The sequence below is a fragment of the Dama dama genome, chromosome 30, assembly GCF_033118175.1.
Source record: "Dama dama isolate Ldn47 chromosome 30, ASM3311817v1, whole genome shotgun sequence".
Lineage (NCBI taxonomy): Eukaryota > Metazoa > Chordata > Mammalia > Artiodactyla > Cervidae > Dama > Dama dama.
In genome coordinates this window covers 75,454,266-75,475,754 of record NC_083710.1, presented here as the reverse complement: position 1 = coordinate 75,475,754, position 21,489 = coordinate 75,454,266, and the positions used below count along the sequence as shown (strand labels likewise).

Genomic DNA, 21,489 nt, shown 5'->3' with positions numbered 1-21,489 from the left:
AACTTGACCAATAAATAATGAAAGGTTTTCTTTTGAGATAAAGTGAGGGCTGCCTTTGGTAACTTTAAGCCATAGGCTGTTGCATAATACCTGCTAAATTTGTAGTATTGAATTAATATTAAATAATAATTTAAAATATTAAATTAATATTTAAAAATAAATGTCAATGTATCAAGTTGATTTTCAATGTCTTCATGCCTAAATCCCATAGTGCTGTTTATGGAAATTTTTTGTTGTTCATTAAAATCTTAATTTACCTCAAATATTTATTAAAAGTGAACTTCAGAGATTGGATCTACAAAACTATATCTAGAAGCAGAGAATGTATTTGAGAAAGCAAATGATTATAATTTTAAAAGACCCTTCCCATTATATTCAATATAATTATGTTAATTAGAGAAAAATATAAAGAGAATTCATGCCAAATATAGACTTACTCTCTATTTTCTGTAGATGTGATTCTTGTTAATGGTATATTAAAGAAGATAGTAGGGTATTTGAGATAAAACTTGAAATTTTACACTGTTTTATTCATTCTAAAGAGAATTTATTGTTCTTCATTTAAACTATTTTAATACAATATTTCCATTTATCTTTAGTATGCATCATAGCACTTTTAATAAGACTGATTTTAATGTGTTCAGTGATTTTATATTGAGGAATGCCATGAAATTATTCCATAGTTTACCCTGGTCTAAACTAGTATAAAAGGAATAAGGATTTTGGGTATCTTTACAAAGGTATTGCCATAGATACATCAGTGTCAAGAGCTGCAGTTCTCTGTGTAAACTAGATCCGGATACCTCTTTGCCTTAGACTGTGCTTTACAAAAAAAAAATCCTTATTTGACTGTATTGTAGCCTTGAAATTTTCCAAAAGAGTAGATCTTAAGTGTTCTCACCACACATGTAAAATAGGATAACTATATTATGTAGTGGATACTTTAAGTGGTTGTATTTATATAAAAATATCATGTGGTAACCATATATATATATATATATATATATACACACACAAATTTTATTAATAAATAAAGTCCTCATGAAAGATAAAACCAAACAGCTTAAATTGAAATATTGCTTCTTTTACCTAGTTGTTACTTATCTAGAACCTCTATTTCTTCAGAATACTTCTGTCAGCAGAAAGTGAGATGTCATCTCATCTTTTCTTGAGCAGAGTCTTATACATCTTAGGACTTTGTGAACCTGGGGGTCTGGCATCTCACTGTCTTGTTTGACAGCAACATCTGAACTGGTTTCCTTCTGGGTGATGTGGAAATCACAGCGGTGCCTGCTCACTCCAGTGAGGGGTCTTCATTGTCATTTATCATCTTTGTTATCCTGTTGCATCTTTAACCACTTAGGAGATGGATACTCAAATGTCCCCACAAACTAGCTAAATGTTTGTCTTTTCATATGATGCTGATCTCATGTGAGTGATAGTCACTCACTCATATCCAACTCTTTGCAACCCCATGGACTCTAGCCTGCCAGGCTCCTCGTTCCGTGGAATTCTCCAGGCAAGAATACTGGAGTGGGTTGCCATTTCCTTCTCCATAACTCTCATAACAATTATGAAATTTTACCAGAACTGCATTGCAAAAACCTTAAGTTAGATGTGAGGTGATGGTTTAGTCAAAGCTCACTCTTTGCAGCATAGGTGAGCCATTGTCCACCTGTTTTTCTTCCTCTTCCCTCTAACGCTTTGAAATTTTTCCTTTTGTAAATGTGATCTGACCTGGCACATTGGCTTATGTGAATGTAAACATCTCCCAAGATGTTCATTTGCTGGCTTAATTATACTTAAAAGATGGTTCCTGTATTAAGTCAGCAATTGTGCAGATTATACCATAGACATAACCTGAAATTCCAGAAACCTGGGAAAAAGAAATTTCCTTGTGCACAGCCTTGCATCAAGAGTCCTATTGTTGCAGAAGCAGGATACTTCTTTTCAGGTTACAGATGGGTTGATTCCTAAGGGTCCAAAAGCTGGTGCTACAGAGTAGATCTGAAAGGCCCCTCTGAACATTTGTGGTTCATCTTGTGGGCCCCACCTCCTGATCTGTGGTCCTGGGAAGAAATCAGGTCGAGTGTTAGAAATGGAGTGGCTGCTAAGGTCATAGCCGGAGTTTGTCCTCACCATGGATTCCAGGCAGTGGCAGGTCTCCAGGAGGTCTCTAAGGCTGCACATCTGCCACTCCTAAAATGGCCCATGTAGCATTTTCATGCTCTTTGCAGCTGAATTTTGCATGATTGTGAGGGAGGTATCATATATAAAAATGACTTGCCATTTACTTATTAATACATTGGCACAGATTTGGTAAGGTTACTTTTGGCTTTTGATCATTGATCTTTTTTTCATTCTGGTAAAATATACACAGCATAAAGTTTACCATTTTCACTCCTTTTAAGTGTAGCATTTAGTGACATTAGGTATATTCACATTGTTGTGTGGCTATCACCATCATTCATCTCCAAAACTTTTTCTTTTTCCCAAACTGAACCTCTGCACCCATTAAACACTAACTCCCCAACCCCTGTCTCCTCACCCAGCACCATTCTACTTCTTCTCTCTGTGAATTTGACTATTTTAACACCTCATGTAAATAGAATCATACAGTGTTTGTTATTTTGTGTGTGGCTTATGTTCTGTAGCATGATGTCTTCAAGGTTCATCCATGTCGTGGCAGGTGTCAGAATTTAATTCATTTTTAAGGCTGAATAATATTCCATTATAGGTCTATACAACATTCTGTATATTTGCTTATCTGTCAACGGACAGTTGTTTCCACCTTTTAGCTATTGTGAACATCACTGCCATGAATATGAGCATACAAATTATCTATTCAAGTTTGTGTTTTTAGTTTTTTTTAGTATATCCTTAGTGGTATAATTGCTGTATTGTATGCTAATTTAATGTTTAATTTTTGAGGAATATCCATATTTTCTTCCATTGTGGTTATATCATTTTACATTCTCTCTTGATGACTGATTTTCTTCTTTAACTTGAGGAGTAAACAAAATGTTTTTATAACTATGACATTTTGTTTGGATCAGTGGCTCCAGTTGGTGGTCTATTGTAGCAGCTCCTGGTGTCTTTCAGTTTCCTTAGATCCCTAAGGCATTTTTCTTACTAAATAAAGGGAATATGCAACATGGGTTGTATTTTTTGTAGATTCAGCAGACTGGCATTAAGGACACAGCTTCCGCACAGGAACAGTGTTTTGGACATTATACTTGCCCATTTCAGAATGAATAAACTAAGCCCAAAGTGTTTAAATATTATCACCCACAGAATTAATGATTGAGTCCAGATTTATATTCCAAGTCTCAGAATTTCTTTCCTTAAGGCAGCCTCTCCACTCTCATCTAATTTGGCTCAAAATTACTTAGTTGTCTCTGAAGTGTAAACCTATACCTTTTACTTTCCAGACAGGCCCAAGTTCATTGAAACTTGGGGGCGGGGGGTGCAGCGGTGGGGATTTTGCTTCTACCTCCTGCTCCTTCCTTTGACATCGTTGAAGCAGGGCTGCTGCCACACTGAGGAGTTAAAGGCTGAACGAGGATCCCTAGAGCCCTGCTGTCAGGGGTCATCCTGCTCGTGCTGACACCACTCAAGACCCCAGGAACACATGCTCCATTGTGTTATGTTCTAAGATGACCTAGGCATTCAGTTCTATGTCTCCCCTTCTCATTTCAGACACTTTGCCTTAGTACCTCGGCCATGGGGAAGACCACCACAGGACAGATGGTTAACCTGCTGTCCAACGATGTGAGCAGGTTTGACCAGGTAAGCTGCCTCTGAGGGATCCTCTTCCATGTCCCGTCCTTCTCACTGGGTTCAGCTTATTGGGATGCCAGGTGCCAGAGTTTGGTGTTGGCCAGGATTCCATCAAGGATATAAGACAAAGGTTCTATTTATCCAACTTTCATTTCTCTGTGTGCAGTTTAGATGCAATTATATGTATTGTTCAGTAAGTGACAATTTCGTTTTTCTAATAATAAATAAGCAGCAGTGTTCTTGCTTGGCTTGATTAGTATTTCCAGCGGGTCTTCATGGAGTGGCCCTTCTTGGCACATGGTGTTGGTGTTGCTGCCTGAACTGTCTTCTTCCTCCTATGGATGATGAAGGCCGGGTGGGCAAGGATTCCTGTTCAGTGCCTGCTGCGTAGGAAGCCTGCGAGGAATATGCCAAGTTGGTGGTCCCCAGCCAGACACAACCTACCCTCTGTTGTCTCCCCCCACACTCTTTTCTCCACTGACCTTAAGCATAGGTCACATGACCCAGGATGTTGTAGCTGTTGGTCAGATCTGTGTTACACTAGACACTTCTCTTCAAGTATTTATTCATCAAACATGAAGTAAGGCCCATGCCCAGTTTCATGGATGAATAAAGCTTAGTTTCTGCCCTATCGAAGCCATAGCCTATCAGGGAGGTAAATACATAAGTATTTACTGGAGAGAGTGGTGGGTACCATAATATAGGGTTTCCTGGAGAGCTGGGGAGCCCCAGGGTAATGAGGGATAAATTCTGTGACAAGAAGCATTTGGGGAAGCCCTGAGGTCATCTGTGGTGTAGACAAAATCAACATCTTCCTTCAGTGCTGCTGGTAGAGTCCTCCCTGACCATCCCTGAGTCTGACCCTATGCTGCCCCGGAACAGCGTCATCTGGGGTGGACACTTGGTTTTCTGCTTCAACAGGTTTAAAACCCACTGAGATAATTTCTGTTTAAATTCCTGGCTATTCCTTCAGAGCAAAGTGTTTCTACATTGTGTTCTTGTGGTTTTGTTTTTATACCATCCCAAGAAGGCTTTGTCTTTCTCTCTTAAGGTAGCAATGTTCTTGCACTATCTGTGGGTGGGACCACTGCAGGCTATTGCAGTAACTGCCCTGCTCTGGATGGAAATAGGAATATCGTGTCTTGCTGGGATGGCAGTTCTCATTATTCTTCTGCTTTTGCAAAGCTGCATCGGGAAGTTGTTTTCATCACTCCGGTAAGAGAAACACTTCTTTTAAAAATTGATAATATGTAATTGGTAACATCCACAGTATGCTTGATGCTTTTGTTGAAAAACAAGACAAATGCCTTCTCTGGTCTCTTCTTTGTGTGGGTTGTAGACCCTTCAGGCTTAGCCAGTGGAGGCTCCAGCCTTATGCTGAAGGTGCATCTTGAAACAGGAACAGCGAAGGCATTCACTGGCTTCTCTTGGCACCATATCTGAATAAGTAGAGTGTCCTTCAACAGAATTTACCCATGTCCAAGTTATTTAAATATTGTTAAAATGTAATAATCTTGTAGGCCCATTTCTCACTGCATGTATTTTTGTTATGCTTGTGTTGGAGCCTTTTCAGGTATTATGTTCATGTTTCCATTAAGTTATAAGCACCTCAAGGGCCAGGCTGATCTTCATTGTGTCTTTATGAAGCCCCACATTCGCAGCAGCATATGTGACCGAAAAGTGGCTGGTGGTGAAGAGCCCTCTGGTGATGAGTTAGACCTGAAGCAGGTCCCAGAGGGTTGGAGGTGGGTGGTTGTCAGGTGACGGGGATGTTGTGCTGTTTGAAGCTCACTGAGCTCTTGTGTGTGTTGTGTGGGTGTGGTTCTGTGCCTGGTGTCTTTCTCTATTTGGAATTCCCTTTTCTTTCTTTTGTCCCTATCCTTCAAGGCCCTGTTCCAGTGCTACCAGGTTTCTGAAGCTCTTCTTGTTCTCCTTTCCTGTTGGAATTAACAGCCCCATCTTTTCTGCTCCCCAGAACTTCACTCCTATTTTATTATAGCACAGCCACTCTCTTCCTGGTAGGTTCAGGTGCCTTTCTGCCTTCCCTACCTGTCTGTGACCTCCTTGAGCAAACAGTTCGTATCTGACTCATTTTAGGTCTTCCATAGCTGATGCTGCACATTCTCCAAGTTACTTCTTGAAACGGGCTGAGTGGTTGACTTCCTAACTGAAGCTTTTTTCTCGGTTAGTACTTTGAGTAGGACCTGCCTGTTTTGTAAGTGCAAAAGAGCTGTAGAGAATAATTTGATTCCTGTCTACCTCGCCTGTCCCCACTACTGCTGCTGGTGCTGAGGAAAATTGGGCCGTGGTCACTAAGGCTCATCTCTCACGTCTGTCTACTCAGGCATAAGACTGCTGCTCTCACAGATGACAGGATCAAGACCATGAGTGAAGTCATAACTGGCATCAGAACAATAAAAATGAATGCTTGGGAAAAGTCATTTATAGACCTTATTACCATATTGAGAAGGTGAGTTTGTATATATATATCACTCCATATTTTCATGATTTATTTCCCCTTCTACTGAATGCTTTAGGTGTCTTACCAAATAAGTATTTAAGTTCACTTTCACATTAACGTGAACTTAAACACTTACTATTCACTGCATCCTCCACATGTTGCAGTAGGGTTAAGTAGAATGGTGGAGATGTCATTTAGCCTGCTTTTCCATTTACCATCTTCTCAAAGGAAAAAACAGTTTCCCTGGTGGCTCAGCTGGTAAATAATTCACCTTCAATGTGGTAGACCTAGGTTCAATCCCTGGGTTGGGAAGATCCCATGGAGAAGGGAACGGATACCCTCTCCAGTATTCTGACCTGGAGAATTCATGGACTGTATAGTCCATGGGGTTGCAAAGAGTTGGACATGACTGAGTGACTTTCACAAAGGAAAAGATATATATGCTTCTTACTTATATAGAAATGAAATTCTGAATACTTCTTAATACCTCAAATCCCCAATAAGCAATGCTTTAAGATAGTATTTGAAACTATGATATTCAAACTAAAATTGTAATTTATGTTGATGGAGCATATATGGGGAGATTATAGAGATTGGTTGTACCTGTGTTGAGCCAAACTATATGAATCACTATTCTTCATTGTCATCATGCTTAGTCACTCAGTCATGTCCTACTCTTTGCGACCCCATGGACTGTGGCCTGCCAGGCTCCTCTGTCCATGGGATTTATCAGGAAGGAATATTGGAGTGGGTTGCCATTTTCTCCACCAAGGGATGTTCCTAACCCAGAGATTGAAACCATGTCTCCTGCATTGCAGGTGAATTCTTTAACACCAGGAAAGCTCATGAATCACTATTATTCATTTCAAACGGAGCTATGAAAATACTGTTCCTTTTGTTTTACTTCATGTTTGTAGGATGTTTCTCCATCTTTCATTTAAATATCTGATGAGCATTTCTCTGACCCCACCTTGTTACCTCTGACTTTGCACCTTTGTGGGGACCCTCCCTCTGCTGGGAATACACTCCCATCTTCCTTCTATTCTGGCTTCCACCAAGTAGAAGCCTGAAGATTCCAGCTCATCTTCTCAGGGTCCACGTGTGTGTGACTTGCCCTGACTCCACTGCTCTGGGGTACACGCCTCTGCTCTGGGCTCCTGCAGGGGCTGTGCTGACTGCCTCTATCTATTGTCTTCGTGTCTCACAATTTTGGGGTGTTGTATTCTCTTCCCTCACAATTTCATGAGCTCCTGAATGGGACAGACTGTCTTTCTGTGAGGAGCCCAGCACAGGACTTGTGATTATGCATGTTTGTTGAATGAATGTTCGGATCCAGTCTGTTTGACCCAAAATGTTTGAAAGTGTGACAGTAAGCCTCCTTTTACCTGAGGGAGTGAAGGGGTGATGAAGTGTGTGGTCCTGATGTTGGGGCAGACCCGTGGGTATGCACTGGGTAGTGTCTCCAAAAGGTGAGGGATGGTTTATCCTTATCTATGTCCACTCCCTAGAAAGGGGCCACTCACATGGGGTGCTGAGTTCATATCTTGTTGATGCTTCTTATAAAACTTAAGCCCTACTTTCTTTTCCAGGAAGGAAATTTCCGAGATTCTGAGAAGTTCCTACCTTAGGGGCATGAATTTGGCATCATTTTTTGTTGTGAGCAAAATCATGATTTTTGTCACCTTCATCAGTAATGAGCTCCGTGACAACCTGATCACAGGCAGCCAAGTGTTCATGGTGGTGATGCTGTTCGAGACTCTGCGGTTTTCTAGCACCCTCTACTTCCCCATGGCCGTTGAGAAGATGTCAGAGGCCGTTGTCAGCATCCAAAGAATCAAGGTTTAGTGAAAAATAACTTTTTAAAGTTATAGGGAGATTTTATCTAAAATGCCTCCTTTTATGTGGTGTCACTGTGAGCCAGTTAGGTGAGATTTAACTCTTTCAGTGCCAAGCTGGCAGTCTTTCCAAAATGTCTGTATTTCTTAGGTAAAGTGCATTAAGACTATCATAAAATACATGCTTGTTTAAGACTGGTGGTATAAATAGCAGCAACACATGCTCTTGACCTGCAGTGATGGCTGTGGGATGATTGAAATGTCTAAAAGCAGGAGAAGCGAACAGATGCATCTGCTGTGCTGACTGGAATTTCTAGGCAGTGACTGTGCACAGTCCTGGGATGACTAGGATTCCTTTCTGGGCCAGGAGGGGAGAAGCTTGCTGAGAAGTACTGTTCCCTGGGCAGGAAGAGTGGCCTCAGATTCACTTAGTTCTCTGTGTTTAAAAATGGATTCTTTCCTCCACAGATGTTTTCTCATTGATTTCTGATCTCTGTATTTTTGTTCTTATTTTACTTATTGTGTAAGCCTGTCTCTAGCTGCCCTCTTCCTTTCAAACGTGTGATTCCCACCATACCTATTGTCTCCTTTTTTAAAACTAACTGTCCCTAAATAGTCAAGGGTAAGTAATTTTTATCACAAAGACAAGGGCCTCTCAGACAGTAGGTTGTCAAGTATTTCTGTTTAAAATGAAGATTAAATCAGCTCTGTGAAAATGAATGATTTATTATGACCTCATAAGCCCAAGAAGTCTGTCTATTTTTCTCTAAGAGAGGAAGGGGGACCCATAGTCTTGGCACTGAATGACTCTAGTAGGATTGCAAAAGATCTTAACTTCAAAGCACTAAAAGTCTTCAGTGACTTTTACATCCAGTCAAATGTGTCTCTGAGGTGATATTGTTCACAAAGCAGCTTTAGGTTGTCCATTACCAGTCACTGGGAAGTCAGTCTCTTTGGCTGCCATTCTGGTGTTGATACTTTCCTACATAACCTGTTCTGGGTCTGCACTTGCTGGCTAATGGCCATTTAATTTCAGCTTTTTCATCAGCCTGAATCCTGGAGAAAAATCCAGCCAGCATTTCTGTCACCTTTATGAGCTGATCATGTATTGAATGGGGTCTCATTTAACCCTCGGAACACTGTGACATCTGTCCCCCTCAGTAATATTATTTGTGGACAAATGCTCAGTAAATTTAGTTCTTCACTTAGGGCATAATTTTCCTTTTCTTTATTTTGTGTTTGAAAGTGAGAAATTTCTATTCTAGTATACACAGACTGAGTATTGATGTCTTGGTTACATGCTTAAGCTGAAACTGTATTTGATTCTGTCTAGACCAGATATATAACACATATATTACTCCCCAGGGCCCTTGGTCTTTTTAATCAATAGAAGTTGATAATAGGCCAGATGAGAAATTCAAGCAAGGTTTTTTGCGGCTTGTGCTGTATCACAAAGTATAAAAACAGAAAACTGATGGCCCCTGTTGACTCAGAAGGGCAGACTAACTCCTTAAGTGGGGTGAGGGTGGGGGAGGTTTGCTGGTTTGAGCCAGAGGGGTGACTTATGTGGTCTGCCCACCATCTTGTAGATGCTGTGTGCTAAGATCATATGCGGTTCCCTTCTTTGCTCCCAGAAGCTCAGAAATGGCAGTTGGCTTGTGGTGTTTTTATATCTTACTGTTCGTAATTTCCTTTGCATGCATGCAGTTATGTTTAGTCCCTTATGATTTATTTGTATTTTGTTGCTCAAGGAGATGTTTGTCCAGGTGCAAGTGCTCTCACACAGGGTCCCAGGTCCCAGCCTGTCTCATCACCTGTTGCTTGTTGCTGTGTCAGCTTAGACTTTGTAAAGCTGTAGCCATGCAGTCAGTGATTGGATGGTTTGAACAACTGTGCAGCGTGTTCCTTCCTTTATCTGATACCCATGATGGGCTGACTGTGCTCAGTCTTAGTTGGAGTTGGGACTGTAAAAGTTCATGAATGATGTGGTGTCTCCCCTCTGTGTGACTTAGTATTACTCCGGGGATTCAGAGGTAGGGAGGGTAGTGCCAGCTAGGGATATCCTGAGCTTGTTTCAGTATTGTTAGTATTTGAGATGGGCCCAGAAGGTTGGGTGGGGTCAGTAATCAGGCAGAGGCCGCCTGGGGAGTCTGGACTTGGGTGCAGGTGGGTCATGGGAGAGCGGGGGTGGTGTTAAGCTTGTGGACACTCTCTGAGGGGCTGTAAGGAGAACAGGAGGGAGTTGTGTTGGGGTAGGGTCAGTGATGTTGGGGAGGACTGGGGAAGGAACCATAAAAAGAAAAGTTGCATTATTGAAATAACTAATAATGAGTGAGATTCTGAAATTATGTTGTTTCAAGAGGAAAAGAAAATTAGGAGAGATGTGAATTGTGTCAGAACAGGTGAGAGCTGGTACCTGGCTGATCATGGGAGAGGTGGTGCAGAGAGAGAACTCAGGCTATGATGGTTGAAAGCCTGCAAATGTGCCCTCAGAGCACCATCCATCCATCCTGCCTCCTGGTGGACACACGCTCAGGGAGGGTATGAGTCTCCGTGCCTTGTGTTAGGTTCTCAGTGAGCTTGGTTGAGAGGAGGAAGGAATGAATGAATCGCATCTTCTACCAGCTGATATTTGACAGAAATGCAAGGATCATGTCTTTCTTTTTCTGCACAATGGTTTTCACATTCAGTTTTTACCAGTTCTTCTTTTGAAGTAGAAGTTTGCAATCACATTTATGATTCTGAGGCACAATAGATGGGATGTCAAGATATTTAAGACAGTAGATTACTATTTATGTGTTGTTTTCTTTCTAAAACATTCTCACATGCTTGTTTCAGTTTCCCCACTTATTGGTAAGGATTCAGTTTGCCTGTGGGTCCCAGAGGTACCCATGCTAAAGCTGCTTACAGGGGCCATTTATTTTTCTCTCATGCAAGAATCCTTGTGAGGCTCTGAATGGGTTTCCTGGCTGTGCTGTTAGAAAGTACCACAAACCAGGTGGCTAGAAACCACAGGAATGCATTATTTAACAGCCCTGGAGGACAGAAGTCTGAAATCAAGGTGTCAGCAGGGTCAGGATCCCTCTGAATCTGATAAGGGAGCATAATTTCTTGCCTCTGTGAGCTTTGAGTGGTTTTAGGCAAACCTTGGCTTTCCTTCACTTGTAACTGCCATCACTCCACCCTCTGTCTCCATCATCAGGTAGCTGTTTTTGGATGTGCTCTGCATCTCTCATAAGAGCACCAATCATATTGGATTCAGGGCCCACCCTACTCCACTGTGATCTTACTTTAATTAATTACATTTACAACAGCCAAATATCCAAACAAAGTCATATTTTGAAGTAACTGGAGTTAGGACTGTACTGTATCTTTTTTTTGTGGGGATTCAGTTCATCTCATAATAAGTTCCATGGTTAGTGTGATTCTCCATAGTGTTGGGGACCCAGATTCTTTCTTTCTTTTTTTAAAAAAATTTATTTATTTTTTTTTAATTGGAGGCTAATTATTTTATACTATTGTGGTGGTTTTTGCCTTACATTGACATGAATCAGCCACAGGTGTACACATGTCCCCCATCCTGAACCCCCCTCCCACCTCCCTCCCCATCTCATCCCTCTGGGTTGTTCCAGTGCATTGGCTTTGAGTGCCCTGTTTCATGGACTGAACTTGGACTGGTCATGTATTTCACATATAGTAATATAAGCACAAGCTGGAATCAAGATTGCTGGGAGAAATATCAATAACCTCAGATATGCAGATGACACCACCCTTATGGCAGAAAGTGAAGAAGAACTAAAGAGCCTCTTGATGAAAGTGAAAGAGGAGAGTGAAAAAGCTGGCTTAAAGCTCAACATTCAGTAAACTAAGATCATGGCATCCAGTCCCATCATTTTATGAAAAATAGATGGGGAAACAGTGGAAACAGTGGCTGACTTTATTTTTTGGGGTTCTAAAATCACTTCAGATGGTGATTGCAGCCATGAAATTAAAAGACGCTTACTCCTTGGAAGGAAAGTTATGACCAACCTAGACAGCATATTAAAAAGCAGAGACATTACTTTATCAACAAAGGCCCGTCTAGTCAAGGCTATGGTTTTTCCAGTAGTCATGTATGGATGTGAGAGTTGGACTAAAAGGAAAGCTGAGCGCAGAAGAATTGATGCTTTTGAACTGTGGTGTTGAAGAAGACTCTTGAGAGTCCCTTGGACTGCAAGGAGATGCAACCAGTCCATCCTAAAGGAGATCAGTCCTGGGTGTTCATTGGAATGACTGATGTTGAAGCTGAAACGCCAATATTTTGGCCACCTGATGTGAAGAGGTGACTCATTTGAAAAGACCGTGATGTTGGAAAAGATCGAAGGCAGGAGGAGAACGGGACGACTGAGGATGAGATGGTTAGATGGAATCATTGACTCAATGGACATGAGTTTGGGTAAACTCCAGAAGTTGGTGATGGACAGGGAGGCCTGGCATTCTGAGGTTCATGGGGTCACAGAGTCAGACATGACTGAGCGACTGAGCTGATTATACATGTTTCAATGCTATTCTCTCAAATCATCCCACCCTTGCCTTCTCCCACAGAGTCTAAAAGTCTGTTCTTTGTATCTATATCTCTTTTGCTGTCTCACATATAGGGTCATTGTTACCATCTTTCTAAATTCCACATATATGTGTCAATATACTGTTTTGGGGTTTCTCTTTCTGACTTACTTCAGTCTGTGTGTGTGTATGTTAGTCGCTCAGTTGTGTCTGACTCTGCGACCACATGGACTGTAGCCCACCAGGCTCCTCTGTCCATGGGATTTTCCAGGCAAGAATACTGAAGTGGGATGCTATTTCCTTCTTCAGGAGATCTTCCCTACCAAGGAATCAAACCCAGGTCTCCTGCATTGCAGGCAGATTCTTTATTCTCTGAGCTACCAGGAAAGCCACCATACCCTCTAAACTGGGTATTAGAGGATATCAAAGAGTTCATGTTGTTGGGTATCAATGATGTTGACAGAACTTTAATTGAACTTGTAAGACAGCAAGGGAAATCCTGATTAAAGCAGAAGACCACAGCAGGGCTGTAAGGTGGCTGATTACTTCCACGGCAGCAAGAGTGCAAAACAGCACCTGCGATCTGAGATCCTGAACAAAAGCAGAAAGCTTCACAAGGCTATATCCTCAGGACAATATGTTATCAGAGGAATATATTACCCTCCAAGGCAGCCTATCAAGAAACTTCCTGATTTAACTTTTGTAGAGGGAGCTTAAGTTTCTTAGAGAATTCATAGCATGGACACAGCTGACCCTTGTGGGGACTGGAGTCTGAATTCACACTGTCTATTTGGAATAGCCTGAAAAACCTGTATGTCTTTGATCCAGGGATCCCATTTCAAAGAATCTCTCTCTGGATGGTTAGATGTAACCAAGCACATATAAGATGATATGTACAAGGTTATTCAACATAGCCTTGTTTGTAATAGTAAAAAGGTGGAAAGAATTCAAGTGTCCAGTAGAGGGAACTGATGGATAAACTTTGGTGCATCCATACAGTGGAGTCCTAGGCAAATGTAAAAATAATGGGATGATCTCTGTGTGCTGGTGGGGAGTCATCCTGGGGCTGTTTTTTTCTTTTTTTTCCCCTACTCTCCTGGCCACCACCCCCTCCTTAAAGCTGTCTTGTTAATCAAAAAAATAAAAAAAAAACAAAAAAAGCAGGACAACATATAATATATGAGAGAGAGGGAAAGAGATGTCTTATGTAAGAAAGAGGGAAATCCCATGCATATTGCTTGTATTTACAAAAAGAAACATTGAGAGGAGAAGTAAAAGGATAAATGATGAAAATGACTACTAGGACAGGTGGGGAGAATGAGGTGGATGGGGTGGTGGTTAAATCTCACTTGTATACTGCTTTGTACATAGTTTTGACCTTTCAACTATCTAGTTTTAAAAACTTAATTTTTACCCCCCAAAAGTCAATAGTTAAATGCCTGGCAAATGTATATCCTTTCTGGATGAATGTGCCCACTGGCCTGAAGGACAGCAGGGTCAGGGTGGAGAAGCATATAATCAGCAGGAAGCCTGACGAGGATGGGGCTGGTAGTGACTGCACCTTGGAGGCAAAGCGTAGGGAGTTGAGGGACTCGGAGTCATTCTCTTCTAGGGGAGAAATGTTCACAAACATGAGCATCTTAGCACTCTGTATAATAGGCTACATTTCATCCACCTCATTAGGACTGATTCAAATGCATTTTTTAATAGCTAGGTAATATCCCATTGTGTATATGTACCACAACTTCCTTATCCATTCATCTGCCAATGGACATCTAGGTTGCTTCCATGTCCTAGCTATTGTAAACAGTGCTGTGATGAACAATGGGATACACGTGTCTCTTTCAATTCTGATTTCCTCGGTGTGTATGCCCAGCAGTGGAATTGCTTGGTCATATGGCCATTCTATTTCCAGTTTTTTAAGGAGTCTCCACACTGTTCTCCATAGTGGCTGTACTAGTTTGCATTCCTCCAAAAGAGGGTTCCAGTTTCTCTGCACCCTCTCCAGCATTTATTATTTGTAGACTTTTTGATAGTAGCCATTCTGAACAGCATGAGATGGTACCTCATTGTGTTTTGATTTGCATTTCTCTGATAAAGAGTGATGTTGAACATCTTTTCATGTGTTTGTTAGCCATCTGTATGTCTTCTTTGGAGAAATGTCTGTTTAGTTCTTTGGCCCATTTTTGATTGGGTCGTTTATTTTTCTGGTATTGAGCTGCATGAACAGCTTATATATTTTTGAGATTAATTCTCTGTCAGTTGCTTCATTTCCTATTATTTTCACCCATTCTGAAGGCTGTCTTATCACCTTGCTTATAGCTTCCTTCATTGTACAGAAACTTTTAAGTTTAATTAGGTCCCATTTGTTTATTTTTGCTTTTATTTCCATTACTCTGGGAGGTGGATCATAGAGGATCTTGCTGTGATTTATGTCAGAGAGTGTTTTACCTATGTTTTCCTCTAGGAGTTTTATAGTTTCTAGTCTTATATTTAGATCTTTGATCCATTTTGAGTTTGTTTTTGTGTATGGTGTTAGAAAGTGTTCTAGTTTCATTCTTTTACAAGTGGTTGATCAGTTTTCCCAGAACCACTTGTTAAAGAAATTGTCTTATCTCCATTGTATATTTTTGCCTCCTTTGTCAAAGATAAGGTGTCCATAGCTGTGGGGATTTATCCCTGGGCTTTATCGTTTGTTCCACTTATCTATATTTCTGTCTTTGTGCCAGTAGCATACTGTCTTGATGACTGTAGCTTTGTAGTATAGTCTGAAGTCAGGCAGGTTGATTCCTCCAGTTCCATTCTTCTTTCTCAAGATTGCTTTGGCTATTCAAGGTTATTTTGTATTTCCATACAAATTGTGAAATTATTTGTTCTAGTTCTGTGAAAAATACCATTGGTAGCTTGATTGCTCAGATTGCTTAGTCACTTCAGTTGTGTCCAACTCTCTGCAACCCCATGGACCATGGCCCACCAGGCTCCTCTGTCCATGGGATTCTCCAGACAAGAACACTGGAGTGGGTTGCCATTTCCTTCTCCAGCAATAAAGTATGAAGTGAGCGAAGGGAGTGAAGTGAAGTCGCTCAGTTGTGTCTGGCTCTTTGTGACCACATGGACTGTAGCCTACCAGGCTCCTCCGTCCATGGGATTTTTCCAGGCAAGATGACTGGAGTGAGTTGCCATTTCCTTCTTCAGGTAGCTTGATAGGGATTGCATTGAGTATATAGATTGCTTTGGGTAGTATCTTCATTTTTACTATATTGATTCTTCCAATCCATGAAGATGGTATATTTCTCCATCTACTTGTGTCATCTTTGATTCCTTTCATCAGTGTTTTATAGTTTTCTATATATAAGTCTTTTGTTTCTTCAGATAGATTTATTTCTAAGTATTTTATTCTTTTTGTCACAATGGTGAATGAAATTGTTTTCTTAATTTCTCTTTCTGTTCTTTCTTTCTTATTACTCCACTGCATGTGATCTTGATCCCACTGACAGCCCCCAAGGCCCAGGCTGGGAAGGAGGAAGGTCCTAATGCTGTCAGTTGCCCCTGCCCTGGATTTAGTCACAGGGCTGCTCCTGTCTGCTCGGGAGTCTGGAGAGAGAGGGCCTCCTTCCAGGCTGCCATGTGCGGCTAAAATCTAGGGTTTGTTACCTCAGAAGAAAGAGAGCAGATTTCAAGGACAGCCAGCAGTCTCTGCCTCATGTTCACAGTTTTGGGGACCTTGGAGGAGTGGGAGTGGTATAAATTGTTTGTTCGATTTCTCTACCATTCTAGCTTTTCTCTTTGAATTATGTCTAGCATTTGCAAGACAAGAGGGAGTTTTGTTTTATGTGTTTCAGGTTTGTAGCAGTTCATAGGACTTTGTCTTATTTAGCTAAATTGCATTGATTAACTGCTAAGTGGTGTAGAAGATAACGAGAAATGGGAGCTACGGCCATTCCTACTCTGGAGGAGAGAGGGCATTGACTAAGGAGAAGAGCAGTAAGTGTGAATAGATGCTGGTAAAATATTTTTTAAGACATAGAAACTTAAGAGCATTTTCTTTATAGAATGATGACTTAAGTGATAGTTAATGACAAGCAGTTATATGGTATTGACACATACGAGGGGGAAAGCAGAGTGTGCAGGGTTTGCATTCAGAGTCTCTGTCATTGGTCTTGTTCCTAGCCTGTCCTGTGCCATCTGATTCTGACGGCCTGGGAAGGCCTTCCTCTCTGTTCCTAGCAGTGTTGCATGGACCATGGCAGCTGGTGGGATTCAGTTAATGTTTATGAAAAATGTCCTACCAGCTCACCTGTTTATTGTTGGTAACACAAAAGTAAAACAGTAGAAATGTCCAGGTTCTAAATGTATTGGAGTTTGAAGCCATGTTTTCTTCTTAGAGCGGAACCAGTACACTTGTTGAGAAAGTAACAAAGATAGCCTCATGGCCAGGAACTCTTTATTTATCTGTTTTATACATACACACACACAGACACACACATACTGTACATATGTATGTATATACTATATTATATATAGGCTACACTATATTATATGCTTATATGTACCATAAACTATAATATGTACTATATATATGTTATATAGTGTTTCTCATGTGAACCAAGACTTAATAAAATACAGTTGTAAAATGATAGGTAGGTATAAATGATAGGTATAAAACTTTTTTTGCAAATTCCAGAGGAGCAGTTGTTTTGTTTGTGCTTTGTTCTTGCAGTATAAACAATCTATGTCTTTCCTTTTTCTCTAGAACTTTCTATTGCTTGATGAGATGTCACATTGCTACCCTCAGCTGCCATCAAATGGTGAAATGATAGTGGGCGTGCAAGATTTAACAACTTTTTGGCAAAAGGTAAGAGACTGTCCATTCCAGGATCATGACTGCTAAAAGACAACTGTGATATAGATTTATTGGAGAATTTTGAGATTTTACACATACTGTTAAGTGTGACTTGCCCATTTACTGAAAATATGTTATGATAATTCTGAGAATCAGGAATAAGGTTTGCAGTGAATGGAGATTAAGTATAAAGTCAGCATGAGGTGTTTGACATGTTGCTCTCTATCTCATTTTCAACAGAGCTTTCAAAGTATTAGCACATGTTGAATTGAAAGTACATAACATTCTTTTTTTAATTTTAGTTTATTTTCCATTATGTTTTATTACAGAATATTAGATGCAAATCACTGCTCTATACAATAGGATCACCTTAAACAAAAGATACAGAGCATATATACATCTTTTCTTGAAAATCCAGGTCTAATATTTTGGGCATCAGTGATTCAACTGTTTTTAAACATGGCAGTATCCTTTGGGGTTACTTATGGTTGTAAAGTAGACAGAATGCTGTAGTATTGAATGGGTTAACTAACAAATACATAACCAGTTGCTACAGACCAGAGGCTTTGAGGAATCAGTGTACATTTTCTGCCCTGATATTCTTACGGTACACTGGATGAGGCCATGATTGGATCTTGGCTGTGGGATAGGGTGGGGTCACCCCCATCCTGAGCTTCTGGATGGTTCTGGCTACTTTGGTGGCAGCCGGGGGCAGAAGACAGCAGGTGGGCATCGTGAGCACCAGAGATTCCCAGCTGAATGGTTGCACTGTGTGGCAAGTTGACAGGGAGAATTGGCAATTTTCCAATACTTGATTTATTTATGAAGTTCAGACAAATAGGAAAAACAACAGAGACTGCTCTGAAGAAGTCTCAAAATATCTCACTCCATGCACCCCTCTAACCAATGACTGAAACGTTCCCCCTGGTTCCCTGGTCCTCTGTGCACATCCTCGTGGATCAGTGTGGATTAGTCAGGAAAATAGAACCCACGTCATGGGAGAGGGTGTTCCATGCAGTGAATTAGTTACATAGGAGATGAAAGAGACAAAAGGGCAAAACAGTGGTGAGTGAGACCATGCAGGGATTAGTGATAGTAAGAAGCTGCTCCCACCCACAGAGCTGGAGGGACTCAGGGAGGAGGTGCCTCTGTTAGAGGGTCCACCATCTGGAGCAGAGCCTAGGAGCCCAGCTGCTGTCAGAATGGGGACCACAGGGCAAGTGCCCAGACTGCAGCCTCCTCCTGTCTTTCATGCCTGTGACTCTGCTGTGACATCTGCATCATGTTCACCGGCTTCTGATTCATCACCTGCTATCCCCACCATTGGGCTTTCCTGGTGGCTCAGAAGGTAAAGAATCCACCTGCAATGCAGGAGACCTGGGTTCCATCCCTGGGTCAGGAAGATTCTCTGGAGAAGGAAATGGCAACCCACTCCCGTATTCTTACCTGAAAAATCCCTGGGAAACAGAGGAGACTGGCAGGCTATGGTCTATATAGTCACTAAGAGGTAGTCACTACTAAGTGATTAGGCACACATACCCACCAACAGAACAGTAGTATATTCTCAAATATATAAAATTGCATCCCCATACTTTTTGCACATGGAAATTCACACAGGGTGCTTGACCGACCGTGACAGCGTCTCCTAATTTAATACAATAGATTTACCTCCTGCTTGGTATTTTTCATTGTAATACACTTGAAGCATATATAAAAATCACCATTAAAGTTTCATTATAATGGCAGACTCTATACTTTGAATGATCTGTTACCAAATTTCTTTTGTAGTAAACTATGAAACATTACAAAAAAGAGCTGTTTTGTTCTTCTTCCAAGATCTTAGTAACATGTTCTCAGACTTCTGTGCAAATCGCATTGTAGTGGAGAACACCCTGTTCTGTTGTCCTGGCCTTGCCTATGGAAGGACTGTGCCCCTTGCCAGGATGATTAGTGATTAGGTCATGAGTGTGAGAGAGAGAGCCCTTTGGTGGGGGAGAGGCACAGACATTGGGGTTTTGGAGAGAAGCTGAGTCTGAATGAAGCTCCTGCTGGGTTGGGAGGCAGGATATAGACATGAACTATGTAACCTGCTCCCCCAGACAGCCAGGTGGGCAGGTGGGAGGAAAGTCTCAGGGACCCAGGTCTCATTCACTGAATGATGGGATTTGGTCTCAATCATGAAGCTTTAAAATATATGTGGTCACCTCCAAATCATGGGGCAGGGATTTCGAACTGTGTCTGGCCCAGAGTGGGGTCTCAGCTATTGATCCTGTTGAAGCATTATCCCCTGAACCCTACCTAATAAGGGAGAGGCAGATCTCCAGAACCCCTGGGCTGTCAAGTGCTGCCCCCTTCTGGTCATGGCAGAGCAGTGTCCAACCCTGAAGCCTGAACAGGGCATGAACTCCTCTGGCCCTGACAGACTGTAGGGGCTGTGACCGGCTCGCTGGGTCCTTATCTGAGTGTGGATCATTGTTTTGTTCTCATAACCGAGTGGAAAGTAGTAAAATAGGAACCCCAGGTGTCAGATAAGAAGAGAAGCTTAAAACATTTCTCATGTATTAAAATCTAGCTTCTTGTTGGCAGCTTTTATAATTCCTATAAAATATGGAGTTAGGTTTTTGATGATTCAAAGTAATTGTTGTTAAGTAAGTGACTGTTCCATAATCGGTTTAGTTATTTCCAGAGAAATTTTTCATTTAGAATATTTTCCAGATCTTTTTATCCAGAAGTATGAAGTGTCAGTCATTTCAGTCGTGTCTGACGCTTTGCAACCTCATGGACTATATAGCCCTCAGGCTCCACTGTCCATGGGAGTCCCCAGGCAAGAATACTGCAGTGGGTTGCCATTCCCTTTTCCAGTGTCTCTTCCTAACCCAGGGATTGAACCTGGGTCTCTGGCACTGCAGGTGGATTCTGTACCGTCTGATCATGGACTTGCACTTTTAATCTTTTAGACATTTTACTAATCACACATAAGCACTATTTTTTTTTTTGAACACTTACAGTTATTGAGAATTTTGTTTACACTTAGTGTATGTAAAGACACAAACACACTTAACTGTCGTTACCTTAGAACTTAACACATTGTTCAGTAATCTGACTTGCACCTGACATGCCGAGATTTTGTCCTTCTCCCTCGAGGTGGATTGTACGCAGCAAACAGCACAGCTCCATGTTTTGCTATTGTTGTCCCTGTTTAGTCAGGGCAAGAAATGCATGTAACACATATGAAATCGAGGTGTTATCACTCTGACCCACGATGCCATAATTAATGTTTTCATTCCTCATGTTTTGTTGTTGCTGCTCAGTCCCTAAGTCATGAACAACTCTTTACGACCCCATGGATTGTGGCATGCCAGGCTTCCATGTCCTTCACCATCTCCTGGAGCTTATTCAAACTCATGTCCATTGAGTCAGTGATGCCGTCCAACCATCTCATCCTCCGTCGTCCCTTCTCCTCCTGTCCTCTATCTTTGCCAGCATCAGGGTCTTTTCTAAGGAGTCAGTTCTTCGCATCAGGTGGCCAAAGTATTGGAGCTTCAGCCTCAGCATCATCCATCCAGTGTATATTCAGGGTTGATTTCCTTTAGGATTGACTGGTTTGATCTTGCAGTTAAGGGTCTCTCAAGGGTCTTTTTCAGCACCACAATTTGAAAGCATCAATACTTCAGCACTCAGCCTTCTTTATGGTCCAACTCTCACATCCATACATGACTACTCGAAAATCCATGGCTTTGATTATACGGACCTTTATCGGCAAAGCAATGTCTTTGCTTTTTAATAGGTTTTTCATAGGTATTCTTCCAAGGAGCAAGAATCTTTGAATTTTATGACTGCAGTCACTTCTGAAGTGATTTTGGAGCCCAAGAAAATAAAATCTGCCAGTGTTTCCAATTTTGCCCTTTCTATTTGCTATTAAGTGATGGGACCAGATGCTATGATCTTAGTTTTTCAAATGTTGAGTTTTAAGTGAACTGTTTCACTCTCCTCTTTTGCCCTCATCAAGAAACTCTTTGGTTCCTATT

At 41.3% G+C, this 21,489-nt stretch overlaps 1 protein-coding gene across 1 annotated transcript in view; it reads left to right on the top strand.

Moving 5' to 3' along the window:
• Positions 1 to 21,489, top strand: part of LOC133049246 (ATP-binding cassette sub-family C member 4-like) — a 188,504-nt gene that overhangs the window by 21,782 nt on the left and 145,233 nt on the right. Inside the window, exons 5-9 of the mRNA XM_061133213.1 lie at positions 3,700 to 3,789; positions 4,832 to 4,995; positions 6,125 to 6,250; positions 7,831 to 8,080; positions 17,372 to 17,473. Coding sequence (XP_060989196.1) covers positions 3,700 to 3,789; positions 4,832 to 4,995; positions 6,125 to 6,250; positions 7,831 to 8,080; positions 17,372 to 17,473 — 732 coding nt within the window. The remainder of the gene's footprint in view (positions 1 to 3,699; positions 3,790 to 4,831; positions 4,996 to 6,124; positions 6,251 to 7,830; positions 8,081 to 17,371; positions 17,474 to 21,489) is intronic.